Here is a 20,585-nt window from a genome sequence, read left to right on the forward strand (position 1 = left end):
CCGAAGTGGAGCACACAAACTTAACCACTCAGCCATGGGGCTGGCCCCACACTCATATATTACTAAAATTTAATTTGCTAGTGTTCATTCATTACAACTACTTCACAAATATCAAAACCCTGTGATCTTTCTCCTTATTAATTGATTAAATTTCACACCATTTTTTTACAGAATAGATTATAATTATTAATGTCTGGGTGACATATCATTAGTACTTTTATTGAAACAAATTTTAAAAATTGCATACTATGATATAGTCCTACAGTGAGCATCCTGGCTCATGTTGTAAACTGGTCTTTACTTTTACTCACCTGCAATTTATAAATGCACATACTTGTTCCTGTGTTTTCAAAATACTAAAATTTTAGAGTAATTCCCAGTATGAATTCAAGAAATAAATTCTTGGGGCTGGCCCCATGGCCAAGTGGTTAAGTTCGCGTGCTCCGCTTCGGGGGCCCAGGGTTTCGCTGGTTCGATCCTGGGCGCAGACATGGCACCGCTTGTCAGGCCATGCTGGGCGGTATCCCACATGCCACAACTACAAGGACCCACAACTAAAATATACAACTATGTACTGGGGGATTTGGGGAGAAAAAGCAGAAAAAAAATAAAATAAAAATAAGATTGGCAAGAGTTGTTAGCTCAGGTGCCAATATTTAAAAAAAAAAAAAAGAAAAATTCTTCACTGGGATATGACTTCTTTATGTTCTTCAATACAGTTTAGTTTTTGATTTATAATTTAATAAAAAATGTGCTCTACAAAATAATTATTTTGGGACATATGACACCAGAAGTTTCATATCTGCGTTTTATAAGACCATTGTCCAACATGGTGACAATCACATATATCATTCTTCTTTATTTTTAATTTTTTATGGAGATATAATTCAAATACCATAAAATTAACCCTTCTAAAGTGTACAATTCAGTGGTTTTTAGTATATTCACAAAGTTGTGCAATTGAATTCCAGAACATTTTCATCACTCCCAAAAGAAATTGCATACCCATTAGCAGCCACTCCCCATCCCTCACCACCAACCCCTTCTCCCCCAGCCCTTGGTAACCACAAATATACTTTCTGTCTCTATAGGTTTGCCTGTCTGCACATTTTATGTAAACACACACTATGTGGTCTTTTGTGACTGGTTACTCTCACATAGCATAACGTTTTCAAGGTTCATCCATGTTATAGCATAAATCAGTACTTCATTTCTTTTTATGGCTGAATAATATTCCATTATATGGATATGCCACATTTTTTATTCATTCGTTCATTCATGGGCATTTGGATTATTTCCACTTTGGGGTTATTATGAATACTATTGCTATAACATTTGTCTGTAAGTTTTTCTGTGGACATATGTTTCCACTTCTCTTGCGTATATACCTAAGAATGGAATTTCAGAGAGTCTGAAAACAGAAAATGCCACAGGAACCAGCATCAGGGTAGGAAAATCTGAACTGTAATTTAGGAATTGCTGGAGGCTCAGTGCACACAACTCCGAGAGTTAAAAACTCCAGGGAAGGGGCCAGCCTGGTGGCATAGCAGTTAAGTTTGCATGCTCCATGTCAGTGGCCTGGGGTTCGCCAGTTCACCACATCCCAGGCACAGACCTACTCACCACATATCAAGCCATGTTGTGGTAGGCATCCCACATATAAAGTAGAGGAAGATGGGCATGGATGTTAACTCAGGGGCACTCTTCCTCAGCAAAAGGAGGAGGATTGGCAGGCGGATGTTAGGTCAGGACTAATCTTCCTCAAAAAAACCCCAAAAAACTCCAGGAGAACCCAGTCATAGGGAGGTCCCAATAGTATGTGAGATTTACCTCCAGGAGCTTAACCAGGTTCCCACAGTAAATATCAGAAAAATCCCCACATACTTCCAGCAGGGGGAGGGGAAAAAGAACCATTTTGAAATATGCCAGAGTGCTCTAGTCTAAACAAGGCATGCCCTCAGGAGAAACCGGTTAACCAGAGCCTAACCTGTTGGAGCATTATCAGAGCCTAACAGATCAGGGGAAGAGAAATACCCAACTCCAACCCACTGTCCCACCCAAGGAGGAGAAAAAAAAGTAAGAAACACTTGTGAAGTTCACAGGCCAGAGGCATAGGCTCACTAAAAGAACTATATTATAGGATGCTTCCCTCCCCCGACACCTCCCCACCATATCACTAAAGGCCTATTTACAGCAGTTCCTTTTACCCAGTACATCATGTCTGGCTATCAAAAAGAAAATTACAAGGCATACCAAAAGGCAAAAACAATTTGAAGAGATAGAGCAAGCATCGGAACCCAAAATGGCAGGAATGTTGGAATTATCAGACAGGGAATTTAACACAACTATGATGAATATGCTAAGGGCTCTAATGGATAAAGTAGGTGACAAACAGAAATGGCAAGCAATAGGATATATTGGAGTATATGAGGAAGCCATTGGTGTAAACCTAATTCAGCCTGACCTTTTTCTTGCCAAAAGGGCCTGACTGTGGCTGTTGAGCACGCATTGCATATCTGCTTTAAAACATTTACTATGGAAAGAACAAATGGCCTTAAGATAAAGGTGCAACTTCACCCCACATTGGCATTTCCTTAGGGATAAGCATCTTTCCTTAGGCTAGGAACTGACTGCTATATTCACCTTTGACCACTCAGCTTGAGGCAACAGACCTGCCACCCTGCTGTGTTCACCGAGACAGCAGACCTACCTGCTGTTTCCATCAATTGCTGTGCCGACAGAGCAGTCTCGTGACTATTGTAAAAGGACATTTCAATCATATGTGGAACATCCTGTTTGGGGGTATATAACCACTCTGTGCATCCCACTTCTTTGGTGCCCTTTCTTCCTTCGGGAAGAAAGGCCCTGGTCCATGGTCCTCACATTTTAGCTCAGAATAAAGTCACCCAAATTTTCATTTATAGATTGGTTATGGATTATTTTCGTCGACATAGGCAACATGCAAGAACAGATGGGCAAACACTAACCTGAAAGATAAATTCACCCCTCTGTTCACTGCAGCGTTATTTACAATAGCCAAGATATGGAAACAACCTAAGTGTCCACCGATAGATGAATGGAGAAAGAAAATGTGATATATATATATATATATATATATATATATATATATATATATATACACACATATATGTATACATATATATACAGTGGAATATTATTCATCCATAAAAAAAGAATGACATCTTGCCATTTGTGACAACATGGATGGACTGTGAGGGCATTATGCTAAGTGAAATAAGTCAGACACAGAAAGACAAATACCATATGATCTCACTTTTACGTGGAATCTAAAAAAAACGCTGATAGATACAGAGAACAGATTGGTGGTTGCTAGAGGCAGGGATTGGGGAGTGGGCAAAATAGTTAAAGGGAGTCAAAACATGCAATCTTCCAGTTATAAAATAAATAAGTCATGGAGATGTAATGTACAGCATGGCAACTACAGTTAATAATACTTTTAAATTGTATTGCGTATTTGAAAGATGCTAAGAGTAAATCTTAAAAGTTCTCACCACAAGAAAAAAAATTCTGTAACTGTGTATGGTGACGGATGTTGACTAGACTTACTTTGGTGCTCATTTCTCAATATATACAGATTTTGAATTATTATATTGTACACTTGAAACTAATATAATGTTGTATGTCAATTATACTTCAATTAAAAAAAGAAAGAAAGCAAAGAGCAAGTGGGCAATGTAAGTATAGAGGTGGAAATCCAAAGAAAGAACCAAAAAGAAATGCTAGAGATAAAAAACATTGTAACAGAAATGAAGAGTGCCTTTGCTGGGCTCCTTAGTAGACTGAACATGGGTAAAAAAGGAATCTCTGAGAGAGAGAATATTTCAATAGAATCCTGGAAAACCAAAAAGCAAAGAGAACAAAAATGGAAAGAAACAGAACAGAATATTGAAGGACTATGGGACAACTACCAAAGGTGTAATGTACACATAATGGGAATACCAGAAGGAGAAGAAAGAGAGAAAGAAAAGGAAGAAATATTTGAAACAATAGTGACTGAGAATTTCCCAAATTAATGCCAGACACCAAACCATAGATCCAAGAAGCTTAGAGAACACCAAGCAGGATAAATGCAAAAAAAATACACCCAGGCATATCATTTTCAAACTAGAGAAAATGAAAGATAAAGAAAAAACTATGATGGTTAAGTTTGCGTGGGCCACTTCAGGGGCCTGGGGTTTGCAGGTTCAGATCCTGGGCGCAGACCTAGCAGAGCTCGTCAAGCCATGCTGTGGCAGCATCCTACATAAAATGGAGGAAGACTGGCACAGATGTTAGCCCAGTGACAATCTTCCTCAAGAAAAAGACGAAGATTGGCAACAGATGTTAGCTCAGAGCCACTCTTCCTCACATAAAAAAGAGGAAAGAAAAAAATCCTGAAAGAATTTCAGAGGAAAAAAACACAGTACCTACAGAAGGACAAAGACAAGAATTAAATCCAACTTCGCAGAATCCATGCAACAAGCAGAGAGTGAAATGAAATATTTAAAGTGTTGAGAGAAAAAAACACCAGCCTAGAATCCTGTACGATATTATCCTGCAAAAGTGCAGGAGAAATAGACTTTCTCAGTCAAACAAAAATTGGGGGAATTTGTTGTGGGTAGACCTGCCTTGCAAGAAATGTTAAAAGGGTTCTTTAGAGAGAAGAAAAATAATATAGGTCAGGAACTTGGATCCACGTGAAGTAAGGGAGATCAAAGAAGAAATAAGTGAAGGTAGGTAAAAATTCTTACTTTTCTTATTCTTATTTGATCTAACTGATAATAGTTTGAAATAATAATACCAACAATGTATTTGATTATGTATGCTTATGTATATATCATTTATGTTCGCTTATACATAAAAGAAATGAATGGCAGCAATAAGAGACAGAAGGAAGGAATTAGGATGATTTTGTTATTATAAGGTACTCACACTACCCATGAAGTGGTATAGTGTTATTTAAAATGGACTTGGATTAGCCACAAAGGTATACTGCAAACAAAGTTTTATGACTTGACTCAGTAGTTTCAACAAGCCATAGATTTCATCATCAATAGATAGGTCCCATAAAATCCTATTAGCAAAGCCGAATTTAGTTTCTTCTAGTCCCTTATAATAGAAGCCAAAAAGAAATTCAAATTACTAAAAATGAAAACAAAACTCAATTATTTGTCCAGTTATTTTTTCATCCTGATTAGAACATGTAACTAAATTTGCAATCTAATAAGCCAAAATAAAATCAAAGTTAAACATAATTTGAAAAAACTGTCATATGCCAATAAAATTCTGTGATATTCCAGTTTTGGAAACAATAGCACACATTTGTCATCCTGTGTTGAGGCATGGCAAACGTGTGTCACAGGCAACTCACAAAAAAAACAGGGACAAGAGTGCCAAAAAACCCCAGAAGGTAAACCAAGAAAGTTCAAAAGGTAAATTTATGAGAGTAGCAGAATATAGATCTATTCCAATGGCTCATCCTGTTATCCAATCCATCACCAGATAATTTTGCTTCCTAAATATCTTTCAAATCCATCTACATAGTTTCGTTTCCATTGCCATTTTCCTACTCTAAACTACCACCATCTCTTTATTACTACAATAGTCTCTTAAATGCTTCTCATTATCCACTCCTGTTACTTTTCAATCCATTTTCTGCCAGCAACTAGATATCTTTCTAAAAGACAAATCTGATTGTGTCACTCTTTTGTTTAAAATCCTTCAATTGTTTCACATTTCTTTTTAAGATCTTATCAGAATCTACAAGAATCTGCTTGACTGACTCATTACCTACCTTTTCTGTTTCATTTCACAAGATTCTTTCTCTAGCCCTACCCACTCCAGCCACACGGACCCTTGCTTTCCTCTAAGCAAAAGTCTCAATAAATTTATGGTGAAAAAATAAAGTATAAGGTAAGTACACCAATGCAATTCCCTAGATTCTTTATTTCAGCTAGAATTTTTTCTCACACCCATCAGCCCCAGGCCTTTGGACAACTTCCATCAAGCCTCTCCCACTGGAGCTTTCTTAAGCCTGCCACATCACCTCACCAGTTAGAACAAAGCCACTGCTACCTTATACCATTTAGGGTCCTACTAATTTTTTTTTAATTGTGACAAAATACATGTAAAATTTACTATCTTAACCATTCTAAGTGTACCATTCAGTAGTGTTAAGTATATTCACATTGTTGTACAACCAATCTCCAGAACTCTTCATCTTGCAAAACTGAAACTCTATACCCATTGCCAACAAATTCCCATTTTCCCCTCCGTTCAGCCCCTGACAACCACCATTCTACTTTGTCCCCATGAAATTTCACTACTCTAGGTACCTCATGTAAGTAGAATCATACAGTATTTGTCCTTTTGTGACTGGCTTATTTCACTTAACACAATGTCCTCAAGGTTTATTCATGTTGTAGCATATGCTAGAATTTCCTTCTTTTTTAAGCTGAATAATAAGCCATTGTATGTATATAACACATATTGGTATCTATTCATCTGTCAGTGAACACTTTGGGTTGTATCTACCTTTTGGCTATTGTGAGTAATGCTGCTATGAACATAGATGTACAAATATTTCTTCAAGACTCTGTTTTCAGTTCTCCTGGGTACATACCCAGAAGTGGAATTGCTGGGTCATATGGTAATTCGATGTTTAATTTTTTGAGGAATTGCCATAGTGTTTTCCATAATGGCTGTAGCATTTTACATTTCCACCAACGGTGCATAAGAGTTCCAATTTCCCCACATCCTTGCCAACATTTGTTATTTTCTGTTTTTTTGATGATAGCCATCTTAAGAGGTGTGAGGTGATATCTCATTGTGGTTTTGCTTTGCATTTCCCTAATGATTAATGATGTTGAGCATCTGTTCACGTGCTTAGTGGCCATTTGTATATCTTCTTTGAATAAATATCTATTCAAGTCCCTTATGTATTTTTAAATTGGTTTCTTTTTTATTGTTGTTGACTTATAAGAGTTCTTTTATATTCTGGATATTAGCCCCTTATCAGATACATGATTTGCAAATATTTTCTCACATTCCATAGGTTGCCTTTTCACTCTGTTGTTTGTGTCCTTCAACACAAAGAAGGTTTTTTTTATTTTAATGTAGTTCAATTTATCTATTTTTACTTTTCTTGCCTGTGCTTTTGGTGTCATACCCAATGAGTCTTATTAGTTTTTAAGCATTTTTATTACTAGAATAAGACATAGAAATACTGAGTTTAAAAGAAGAAAAAGTTTCCCAAAGAGTCAATATTGATGCCTAATTTATCCATACTATGGTCTTATTTTACTTGGAGCTCTATAGTCTTTCTGTTTTCTTCTCCTTAGGGCAGTTTAAACATCTATTTCAAACCTATAGACATTTTTCTTCTATATATTCTAGAGTCTTACCTCTGACAAATTGTTCAATCCTGCTAATATCCTTTCTTTGACAATATCTCTTCCAATGTTAAATCTAAATTACCCCTTGGCTTCAAGCTGTGCTTCTGTACTTGACTCTACAGTGGTGCTTCCTGTTGAAAGGAGAAAAGACTTCCCTGGGACTTCTCATCTACACCCTTCCACACATCCCACTAGTTGAGAATCACAGCTCTACACAAGCCAACATTCTTCCTTCCTGCATTCCACAGCTGGTTTCCTGACCCCCTTGCTGTCAGCTCCAAAGAGCATCCCCACTTTGACTTGAGATCATCCCATAATGCTTATTTGGTCACTTCTCTTTTCTTTTCAAGGAGGTTTCTGAGTTCTCTTCCCAGGAAATCCAATTTCTCTAATGTCTGGCTTCTTTGTCCACCCTAATTCATCTGGGTCAGCCAGAACCAAAGCATTACACGGAGGCTGGCAGCATTCAGCACGCAACTACCTGAAGGACACCAGATAAATGAGTAAGACAGTAGGGCAACAGCAATGAAGGGGTTCAGGGCATCTAAGTGGCAGTGAAATGTCTCCCCAATTAGGAGACCAGGTTAGACTTAAATGGCACCATCACCCCCTCAACTGTCTAGCCTGGTACCTCTCTTCCCCTCAGCCCTCACATCCAATTGCCAAGTCCTCTCAATTTTACCTCCTAAATACATCTTAAATCCATCCACTCCCATCCATCCCCACTATCAATAGTTCCATTCAGGCCACCATCATCTCTCATTTTTCTTTTGACATCCTTTTTCACAGTAGGGGAGGAAAAATAGTTTTCCCTCTAACTTTCTGAGTTCTTGGCTAAGACTCTCTGTAATAAAAAACGGATTAATAGGAGAAAAACACACAGAAGTTTATTAACACGTATGCCTCGTGTTTACATGGGAGATACCCAGCGGAAATGAGTAAAAATCCTGAGATGGCCCAAGCTACCACCTTAAATACCATCTTCAGCGAAAGACAAAAGAAACATGGGGCGTCGGGGGTGGGGAGGCAATTCACAGGAAGGTGAGAAGAGGAAATGGTTGGTAACCAAGAGTTACCCTGACATGCAGATAAGACTCTCAGGTGAAAAAATTATTTCAAGTAATAGCTCTCTTCCTGGTACAGGCCCCCTTTGACGTAAATTTCCTTCATAAATGTCAATCTCCTTTACAAAAGTGTAACTTCTATTCTGTTTTCAGAGCTTCTGTTATGCCTGCAGTTTCTCGAAATATATCAGCTCAAAATAATCCTCATGCCAAAGAGGCATATTTTGGGGTGGCATGTTCAACTACACTTCAGCACGAAGATCTTATTAATTACAGACCAACATGATTTCACTTCTTTTCCAATGATATACATACTATAACCATCATGTACTGAGCTCTCACTGTGTGGGAAATTTTGACTAGCAACATTTCACACATTATCTAGTAACATTTCACACATTATCTCATTTCAGTCAACCCTCCAAAAATCCTAAGAGGAAGGGTTATTAGCCCCATTTTACAGATGAAGAAAATAAGGCTCAAAGAAGTTAAGTTACTTGTCCAAAATAGCTTCTATGTCCAAGGCATGGAAAGAAAATTTGAATTCAACTCTGACTTCCAAATCTACCTCTTGATTACAAATACATACTTGTGATTTACCTTTTGCCTGTCAAATGAAAAAAATAATACAATTTAGTAACAAGTTTGATGTCCTTTTTTTCAAGGGAAAACAATCCACGGATTGGGGGAGTATAGTGCCTCACAAGCAGCGAAGCACTCTTCCCAAGGGATTCTGGACAAGCACAGCTTTTATAAAGCTGGTAGAAGAGGCCCTGTGGAAAGAGGGCATGGCTGGCTAGGAGGTTGGGGATTCCCTTATAAGACCAGCAGGTCCCATTTTCTAGGGTAAGGTGAGCTAGCTAAAGCTGAGTTGGAGGATTGTGATTGGTGTATGTTAGGTTTCCTTCACAGGCATTTCCTGTAAGTGCAGGCTGACTGAAGTTTAGATCTGTGATGTAGGCCAGACCATTGGGGCAGCCTCCATTTTGTGGGTCCTGATATACAAATTAACTTTACCATGCCCCTAAACAGTATGATATTAGCCTAAAGCAAGGTTGACATGAGGAAAGCCATGTTGTAACTTAGAATAACCTCTAACTAACTCACCCAGGTTGTACATGCTTTACCTTGCACCTAGCCTGGGAGATACATAGCTACCCTCCTGGAAATAATCCTGGCTGACACGTGTACCTCCCAATAGTGATAGATGATAACTTTATTCTTTTGAGTTTCTTAGGAACGTGACGACTTCCTCAGAGAAGAACATATTATGCTGGTATCCATCATCAATGACAACTGAAAGACCTGGTGTGGTGTCTCCAGTCACTGATGCCAGATTGTCAATGTTCCAGAGCCCCTCCTTCATAGCCCACTAGTCCCTATATAACTGCCTCAAGATTACATGCTTGTTTAAGAAGGTCTTTGGGACATGAATCCACCATCTTCCAATTTTGCTTGCTAATCAAATAAATCCCTTTCTCGACCAGACTCACCTTGCACTTGAGTGGCTTCAAGGTTGTGGCGAGCAGAACGAGCCCTTACTCAGTTACAAGTATACAACTCAAAACCTGGGCTAAATGGAAGAAAACCTCTTCCCTAGGCTCAGAAACCAAAATCCTGTTAGCCTTTTACTTTTTGCTTGCCTCTCACTTTCTTCCTGGTGTACACCACAGGTTGGCAAACTATGGGTCACAGACCATAGTTTGGCCCTTGAGCTAAGAATGGTTTTTACATGTTGTGATATTGTGATTTATAATAAATATATATGTTTGGCTTTCATCCTTGCTTCTCGCACAGAGCTCCTAGAACCCTTGTAATTTCCTAAGTGATAAGAGCACTGGGACCATCTTTTGTTGTAGTTTTGGTCTTTTGTCTTTGGTTTCTGAAATAGCTCCAGAGCCATAACAGTAAAAGGAGTGTCTTATGATTTATAACAAGCCCCTTTCAACCACACCTGAGTTTATGTTAATGAGGTGACTTTTGGAAAGCCCCTAAGGATGGGCACTAGTTGCCAGGGCAACCAAACTTATGATTAGTGGGTTAGAACTTTCAGCTCTACCCCCAACCTACAGGGAGACAAGAGGGGCTAGAGGTTGAATTAATCACCAGTGGCCAATGATTTAATCAGTCATGCCTATGTAATGAAGGAGGGGGCTCAGTGAGCTTTGGGGTTGGTGAATCTGTGGAGATTTGGAAAGGAGGGCACCCCCGGAGAGAGCATGGAAGCTCCACGCCCCTTCCCACATACTTCGCCCTCGGCATCTCTTCTATTTGGCTGTTTCTGAGTCATATCCTTTTATAATAAACTGACAATATAGTAAGTAAAATGTTTTCCTGAGTTCTGTGAGCTGCTCTAGCAAATTAATCCAACTGGAGGAGTGGTCATGGGAACCTCCAGTCTTGTGGGACTGAGCCCTTAACCCTTGGAACCTGACACTAACTCCAGGTAGACAGTGTTAGAACTGAGTTGAATTGTAGGACACCCAGCTGGTATTGCAGAATCACTTGATGTGTGGAAAATCTACACAAGTAGACTCAGAAGTGAAGTATTCTGTGAGTAGAGTTTTTGAAAGTAGAGGACACACACAGGAAGAGTGTTTTCCTTTACAAATGTTCACACAGTTGAAAAAACTCAAAAGGAGAATATTTCATGACACATGAAAATTCTATGCAATTCAAATTTCAGCATCCGTAAATAGTTTTTATTGGAACACAGCCATGCTACTATCAGTTTATGCAGGTTCTATGACTTCTTTCACACTACAATATTGGTTAACTGTGACAGAAACTGTATGGCTCACAAAGCATAAAATATTAAGTATTTAGCTGTTTACAGAAAAAGTTTGTCAACCCCTGGTCTATACTTCTTGAATAGATCCAGAGTTCTCCATTGCAACTCCCTAACTAATCACTCTTTCAATTTCAGCCCATGGCTTGCTTAGCTCTTTATAAACTTTTCAAAACTGAGTACAGGGAAATTAGATAACTTGCCCAAGCTTGCAAGGCTTTCAGAAAGCAGACATGGGATTCAAACTGACAGTGACTCCAGGGCCCAGCTCTAAGCTACTGTACTATATTGTCTCCCTAGGGGAGCCTAAGGGCTTAGTAACCTCGATGTCAACTTAGAATTCTAGGTACTGTTAAAATCCTCAGAAATAGCCTATCTTGTAAGTGAGCAAAAAGGGGCTCGTTCTGTTCACCACAATCTGGTGCCAATCAGTGGCCAACAAGCTGGTGGTTGAGAAAGGAAAGTTTATACAATTAGCTAACGTAATCGGAAGATGGCAGACTAGTGTCCTGAAGAACCATCCTAAACTCGTACAGAATCTGGAGGTGGTTCTACAGGGGAAATGGGCAGGGAAGGAGCGGGCCTAGGGATGTTGACCATCCGGTGTGACAACCTTCAAGGCACCACATTATCTCTTTCTTCTGTCATTCGTGATGGGTACCAATGCAGAATTTTTCTTTCTGGAGGTCATCATGTTCCTGGGGAACTCAGAGAACAAAGTTGTTATCATAGCTGGGAGATATACATAAGCAAGAGTCATAGAACTAGCAGATCATGTATTTTGTAAAAGCGGAGGTGCTAATCATCTAGGCTACGTGCAGGCTAGAGTATATTCACGGAGACGAGTGAGTCAGGGTCATAGTTACAATATTGCTTCTTTTCCCTAAGATGGCTTCCCTCATGTTAACCTAAGATCTAGGTGTTACAGTCTTAAACAAGAGGTAAGGCTATAGGACAGTTCTTCCCTAAATGGTGAGGAAAATATTTATTTAATGGCTTTATTGGATGTTTATCACATACTAAGCACCATGGAAGGCATCTTATTTAACCCCCATAATATTCCAGACAAGGAGAAATCATAATCAACGTTTTTTACAAATTAGGAAATTAAGAGAAAAAAAGATTAAGTTCCCTGATAAATTCACAGGTGGTGATGGAGGGCTGAATTCTCAGACTAGGTGCTCAGATATGCAAAATTGTTAACCCTATTTCTCTGCATCTGAACCAAACTTGGTAACGAGCCCCCAGGTTTCCATTCCTGGAATAGGAGGGAAGGAAATGTGTCACTACAAGATTACTCAATCACTTCAGGTAAAAAATATAGTATATATAAGATATAGTAGTTCAATTTCATTAGTCACCAGGAAGATGCAAATTAAAACCACAGAGTGATGCCACTACTCATTATACAGCATGATTAAAATGAAAAAGTCAGGAAATACCAAATGTGGATGCCCAGCAACTACGGCTCTCACTCACTCCTGGCTAGAATGCAAATTGGTACAACTCCTCTGAAAACTGCTCAGCAGTGTGAGCGATATGCTGGATCTCACATGAAGCGATTGGTAAATTTTCAGAAGTTTTGCAAGTCAGTTGATTTCACATGGGTAGCTTGAAATTAGACAGAATGGGAGTATTTACACTACAGGAACCAGCAAATGTTATAAATCAAAATTTATGGGATACAGCAAAAACGGTACTCAGAGGGAAGTTTACAGCAATGGAGGCCTACCTCAACAAACAAGAAAAATCTCATATAAACAATCTAACAATATACCTAAAGGAACTAGAAAAAGAACAAACAAAGCCCAAAATCAGTAGAAGGAAGGAAATAATGAAAATCAGAGTGGAAATAAATGGTATGAAGACTAAAAAAAAAAAAGAAAAACATCAATAAAACTAAGAGCTAGTTCTTTGAAGAGATAAACAAAACTGACAAACCTTTAGCTAGACTCACCAAGAAAAAAGAGAGAAGGCTCAAATAAATAAAACCAGAAATGAAAAAGGAGAAATTATGATGGACACCACAGAAATATAATGGATTAGTAGAGAATACTATGAAAAGCTATACACTAACAAATGGGATAATCTAGAAGAAATGAATAAATTCTTACACTTATACAACGCTCCAAAACTGAATCAAGAAGAAATAGAAAATCTGAGTAGACCAATACCAGTAAGAAGATTGAAACAGTAATGAAAAATCTCCCCAAAGACAAAAGTCCAGGAGGATGGCTTCCCTAGTGAATTTTACCACTCAAAGACTTAATACCTATGCTTCTCAAACTCTTTCAACCAACAGAAGAGGAGAGGATGCTTCATAACTCATTCTGTGAGGCCAACATTATAATCCCTGATACCACAACCAGACAAAGACAACACAAGAAAATTATAGACCAGTATCACTGAAGAAGATAGATGCAAAAATCCTCAACAAAATACTAGCAAATCAAATATAATACATTAAAAAAAGATCATATACCATGATCAAGTGGGATTTATGCCAGGGATGCAGGCATTGTTCAACATCTGCAAATCAATCAACATGATACACCACATTAACAAAATGAATAATAAAAATCACAGGGTCATTTCACTAGATGCAGAGATAGCATTCAACAAGATTTGGCATCCATTTATGACAAAAACTCTTAATAAACTGGGCATAGATTGAAAGTACCTCAACGTAATAGAGGCTGTATATGACAAACCCACAGCTAACATTACTCAATGGTGAAAAACTGAAAGTTATCCCTTTAAGAACAGGAACAAGATAAGGACACCCACTGTCACCACTCTTATTTAACACAGTATTGGAAGTCCTAGCCAGAGCAATCAAGCAAGAAAAAGAAATAAAAGGAATCCAAATTGGAAAAGAAGTGAAACTGTCACTATTTGCAGATAACATGATTTTATGTATAGAAAATCCTAAAGACCACCAAAAAACTATTAGAAATAATACATACAGTAAATTTACAGAGTACAAAATCAACATACAAACATCAGTTGTGTTTCTATACACTAACAAGGAAACAGCAGAAAGAGAAATTAAGACTATAATCCCATTTATAATCAAAACAAAAAAATAAAATACCTGGGAATAAATGTAACCAAAGAAGTGAAAGATCTGTACACTGAAAAGTATAAAACAGGGCCAGCCTGGTGGTGCAGCGGTTAAGTGTGCACGTTCTGCTTCGGTGGCCCGGGGTTCACGGGTTCCGATCCCAGGTGCAAACATGGCACCACTTGGCATGCCATGCTTTGGTAGGCATCCCATGTATAAAGTAGAGGAAGATGGGCACGGATGTTAGCTCAGGGCCAGTCTTCCTCAGCAAAAAGAGGAGGATTGGCAGCAGTTAGCTCAGGGCTGATCTTCCTCAAAAAAAAAAAAGTATAAAACACCGTCAAAAGAAATCAAAGAAGACACAAAGAAATGGAAAGATATTCTGTGCTCATGAAGATTACCATAATTAAAATGTCCATACTTCCTAGAGCAATCTACAGATTCAATGCAATCCCTATCAAGGTCTCAACAACATTTTCCAAGGAAATAGAACAAAGAATCCTAAAATTCATGTGGAAAAACAAAAGACCCCAAATCACCAAAGGAATCCTGAGAAAAAACAATGAAGCCGGAGATATCACACTCCCTGATTTCAAACTATACTATAAAGCTACAGTAATCAAACCAGCGTAGTACTAGCACAAAAACAGACACATAGATCAATGGAACAGAATCAAGAGCCCAGAAATAAACCCACACAACTATGGACAGCTAATTTTCAACATGGGAGCCAAGAACATACAATGGAGAAAGGAAAGTCTCTTAAATAAATGGTATTGAGAAAACTGGACAGCTACATGCAAAAGAATGAAATTAGACCATTATCTTACACCATACACAAAAATTAATTCAAAAGATTAAAGACTTGAATGTAAGACCTGAAACCATAAAACTTCTAGAAGAAAACATACGCAGTACACTCTTTGACACTGGCCTTAGCAGTATCTTTCTGAATACTATGTCTCACCTGGCAAAAGAGAAAAAAGAAAAACTAAACAAATGAGACTGCATCAAACTAAAAAGCTTCTGCACAGCAAAGGAAATCATCATCAAAATAAAGACAACCTTACAATTAGAAGATGATATTTACAAATCATATATCTGATAAGGGTTACTATCCAAAATACATAAGGAACTCATACAACTCAACAACAAAAAACAAACAACCCAATTAAAAAATGGCAAGAGACCTCAGCATTTTCCCAAAGATACACACATGGGCAACAGGCACATGAAAAGATGTTCAACATCACTGAGTATTAGGGAAATGCAAATCAAAACTACAATGAGATATCACCTCACATCCATCAGAATGGCTATAACTAAACAGACAAGAAATCACAAGTGTTGGACAGGATGTGGAGAAAAGGGAGCCGTCATACACTGCTGGTGGGAATGTAAATTGGTGCAGCCACTATGCAAAACAGTATGGAAACTCCTCAAAAAATTAAGAGTTGGGGGCTGGCCCCATGGCCGAGTGGTTAAGTTTGTGCGCTCCGCTGCAGGCGGCCCAGTGTTTCATTGGTTCGAATCCTGGGCATGGACATGGCACTGCTCATCAAACCACACTGAGGCAGCGTCCCACATGCCACAACTAGAAGGACCCACAACAAAGAATATACAACTATGTACCGGGGGGCTTTGGGTAGAAAAAGGAAAAAATAAAATCGTCAAAAAAAATTAAGAGTAGAACTACCATATGATCCAGCTATTCCACTTCTGGGTATTTATCCAAAGAACAAGATGACACTAAGTCAAAAAGATATTTGCACCCCTATGTTCATCGCAGTGTTATTCTCAATAACCAAGACTTGGAAACAACCTAAGTGCCCATCAACAGACGAATGGATAAAGAAGATGTGGTATATATCCACAATGGAATATTACTCAGCCATAAAAAAGATAAAATCTTGCCATTTGTGACAACATGGATGGACCTTGAGGGTATTATGCTAAGCAAAGTAAGTCAGATGGAGAAAGTCAGGTACTGTATGATTCTACTCATAAGTGGAAGATAAAAACAAGCATATAGATAACAGAAATTAGATTGGTGGTTACCAGAGGGGAAGGGGAGAGGGTGGAAGGCTAAAGGAGTAATAGGGCACGTGTATAGTATATAGGGCATGAATGGTAATTACTTTTTGAGTGGTAAATATGATGTAGTCTACAAAGAAACTGAAATATAATGACGTACACCTGAAATTTATGCAATGTTATAAACCAATGTTACCTCAATAAAAAAAACACTTCAGCCATATAAAAAAAAAGTTCAATTTTAAAAATTAGTCACTCCTATAATTGGACATCCATATGCAAAAAAATGAACTTCAAATTAAATCTCACACCTTATACAAAAATTAACTAAAAATGGATAATATATCTAAATGAAAAACATAAAACTTTAAAACTTTAAAAAGAGGACAAAAGAAAATCTTCATGACCTGGGGTTAGGCTGAGTCCTTAGGTATGACACCAAAAATATAATCAAAAAAAGATAAATTACATCTCATCAAAATTAAAAACTTTTACTCTGCAAAAAACACTGTTAAGAAAATGAAAAGACAAACTACAAACTAGGAGAAAATATTTCCAAATCACATATCTGACAAAGAACTTGTATCGAGAATTGTCTTTCTTGCTTTTGATAATATACTGCAGTTATGTAAGATCTTACCACCAGGGAGAGCTGAGTATTGGGCACACAGGGCCTCTCCATTATTCTTACAACTATTTGTTTGAATCTATAATTATTTCAAAACAAAAAACATCAATTTAAAAAAAGATATTTGTAGTTTTACCTACCAGACTGCCCAGTTTTCCACAGCTTTGACTGGTATTTAAGTATATTCTAATACAATGCTAATGGGGGTATAAATAATAAAACTTTTCTAGAGAGCAGTTTGGCTAAACCAATCAAGCTATTAGGAAGGTGCAAATATTTGACCAAGAAATTCCATTTCCAGGAATTTTTCCTAAGAAAGTAATCAGAGATATATACAAAAATCTATATACAATGTAGTTTTCCACTGTTTAAAATAGTGAAAAAATGGAAAAACTTAAAAACTGGAAATAAATGGGGACTAGTCAGTATATTATGCTATATCCAGAAGACAGAATACAATGTAGCCATAAGAAATTAAGCCATAGAAGAATATTTATTGACATGGGAGAATGTTAACAATATACTTTTATATGAAATATGCAGGATACAAAACAGTATATTCAGTTTAATAACATTTTTCATGGAAAGAAAAATAACCATATATATGAAAATCATGCATAAGAAAAAAACAGGATGTACATATCAAATGTTAATAATGGTTATATCTCTAGATATAGGAATTAAAGGTGATTATACAATTTTCCCAATAAATTTCACCTGCCCTCCAAACAGCATCTGCTTCCTATGACTCTTTCTTGGTTGTGATTAGTTTGGTACAATTCTCTTCAAAGAGGCTGTTTCATGATATATATCTCCAAATTATACTGCTATTCCCACTTAAAGAGTAGATGCTACTTGCTCTTATACACTGGCATATGGAGAACATTTTTAATTAATACAATATACTATTAAATACGCCAGGGCATAGATCCAGCTATAGAAAATTACTTAGAGAATTTGAAAATCCTCTAATTGAGAGAAATTGTAAATACAGAAAAAAGATAGCATCATCGGTTAGAAGTCCATAATTGTAAAGTGAAATAACTCAGGCTCCAGAATTGGAGACTTTCGAATCTCTCTTTACTACCTGACTTTGGGCAAAGGATATTAGGGTTTTTAGTCAGGAAAGTGTGGTTAATTTCGTAGACAGAAGCAAAAATAAGATTTTTTTAAGTAGGGGAAAATGAGATCACAGATATAAAGGTGCTTTTGTTTTCTATGAAGACCAAAATAAACGTTAGATAAATAGCAAGAAATTCAAATTTGGTGTTACAGAAAAATTAAGTCCCACCCTTCTGCAGCATCAAATTCTTACTGTTTTATGTCTTCTTTCACAGGTTTGACATGCCCAAATTGTCAAATTATTTTAATACTAATTAATGGTCTTTAAGTTCTTTAATTATTTTAACAGTTAATACACAGGGCATTAATTAACTTTTCATGGAATCTGAAGTAAGTGTTCTAAATACATATAGGTCACCCTCTGATGCCCCTGGATAACTGGCAACATCAAACACACTTACAACAAATATAATTTAGATTTCAATTCTCAGAATCCATCCTAGTGTAACGTTATTGACTAGATTCTTATCAGAAATACCAAGTAAGGATGTTGGATCTTTTAAAGGTAAACATCAAAGAACAAAAAAACCTATCTATCTGTGTTTCCTCTGACGCTTTCCAGCTCTAGCACCATCCTAAGCTGCCTCCAATTTCTGCTCCTTCCCTTTGGAAGGGAATCACAGGCAAATCTGCGATCAATTAATAATTTTTAATAATTGTTTGCAATCATATATGAAAGGGAACAGTTTTTTTAATATATCAAAGGTAAATTTATTGTCTAGATGCCTAGAGATAAATCACACAACTTGCAGATGAAAGAAGAAACATAAAACACTGATGAAAAGGAAGATTTGATAAGAATGGAAAAAAGACAGGGATTTTCTTTGTTTTTCCAATCAAAACGTTTGTTCCTTTTCTCCACAAAGTCATGGAACCGAGGAAGGCTGGAGCGCAGATGGGAATAGTGCATCACGTTTACATAACTACACAACAGACCCTTGGCCGCCACCAGTGTTGTTCTGCCATCTCCATGCCTTCTATAAATGTCCCACTGACCACAGCATAGCTTCTAGTGTAGTTCTGATTCCTCAGTGAAGATCACAAGAAAGTACTTCCAGGTTGTTAGAAGAAACCACAATGTTACACCAACACATTTCAGGGGTGGGAGGAGACTACTGACACTCCATATTTATTGCTTGACATTACAAGAATTAAACTAAAAAGGTAGAGACTAGAAAATCACTTTTTGCAATTTCACTATCACCAATTTGCAGACAGAAATTGAGGCATAACACTGATGCTAACAAGTATGTTAGATGAATTATCACTTCAGCACATAACTGCAGATGGATACTCCTGGATTTTCACTTAATCCATTACTCAGTGATGAACGCTATAAAATGAAAGGCGACATACTTATGAACTAAAATCACAAGAAGAAACTCTCCAAGATCAATCTTCGATGAGCCTCTATTCCAATAAGCCATAAAGAGCAGTAAAAGGCAATTTTCATTTAACAAAATGAGAGTCCCAATGACAAGAAATCAGATATTTATATTCCCCTGGAGACATTTCTTCTCCACCTAACAAAGGCACTTGACATGTACTGAAATGGACAGTTAATTCAGGTACTGCCCTGGGCAACTGTTACCTTCCTAAAATTAGATGAAGTGGTGATTAAGTTCAAATTAATTTTTCCGAATCAGCCTGAAACATACATGAATATATCACAAGTTCTCTATTTTTGGCAGATGATATAACCAAAGAAGAAAAGATAACGTTGGTGTCCACAATGAATTGGCTGACTTGAGCAGTCCAGGATCCTCTCTCTGCACAATACACTCCTTGATGACTGTGGAATTTCTATGTAATTATAGGCAAATTAACCTTTCATATAGTTTCAAGTATTAATGTTCACTCCTCTTCTTGTCTTTTTTTACTTTTTTGTTCTTTCCCAAAGCCTTAGATGACTCCTCCTGGAAAAGACACAAATCAATGTACTATTCTCCCCATTTATATAAAGATACTGGCTTACGAACCTTAAATCTAATCATACAGAATATGTATAATAGTGAAAAGTATATTACTTCCATATGCATTACCTTTCTGTTTTACAGGGCACTTTTGCTTATAGTGTATTTTAGTATTTCCAAAATAATCAAGGAAAACACTCATTTACCTAATAAATTTATGTTTGGATAATTTCGATATTATTTAATCTATTGTCCACTTTCCAAAGTAAGGCAGCAAAGTTTAAATAAAATAGATATGAATATACTTATAAAATATGAAACAAAAAAACCTCAAAGTATAAAGGAAGAGGCATCTGAAGGCATGCCGGGGAAAGGGAAGATGACATTCCCAGAGAATGTCAGAATTTTACGAATGTCTAAAAAGAACATCTAGCTCACTGTAGCATTAGCTACAGCCTCTCTGGGCCTCAATTTGAGAGAGTGGAAATTAACTGGTCTTTAAGGTTTTTATAAAACTCTAAGAATCTATGAAATTAACATTCAAAGGGATGAAATGA

The 20,585-nt window shown here is 37.2% G+C and overlaps 1 protein-coding gene across 6 annotated transcripts in view; it reads right to left on the bottom strand.

Annotated features, from left to right (window-relative positions):
* Nucleotides 1-17,467: 17,467 nt before the first annotated feature.
* IMPACT (impact RWD domain protein) overlaps nt 17,468-20,585 on the bottom strand; it is a 29,064-nt gene continuing 25,946 nt past the window's right edge. For 4 of the 6 annotated variants that reach the window (XM_014828365.3, XM_070513290.1, XM_070513289.1 and 1 more), the window contains one exon: nt 17,745-20,031. In XM_014828365.3, the coding sequence (XP_014683851.1) occupies nt 19,963-20,031 (69 nt within the window). In that variant the 3' untranslated portion in view covers nt 17,745-19,962. Of the gene's footprint in view, nt 20,032-20,585 lie in introns of all 6 variants that reach the window. The other 2 variants (XM_070513288.1, XM_070513287.1) reach the window with 1 other exon arrangement.

Source organism: Equus asinus, chromosome 7 (assembly GCF_041296235.1).
Source record: "Equus asinus isolate D_3611 breed Donkey chromosome 7, EquAss-T2T_v2, whole genome shotgun sequence".
Classification (NCBI taxonomy): domain Eukaryota; kingdom Metazoa; phylum Chordata; class Mammalia; order Perissodactyla; family Equidae; genus Equus; species Equus asinus.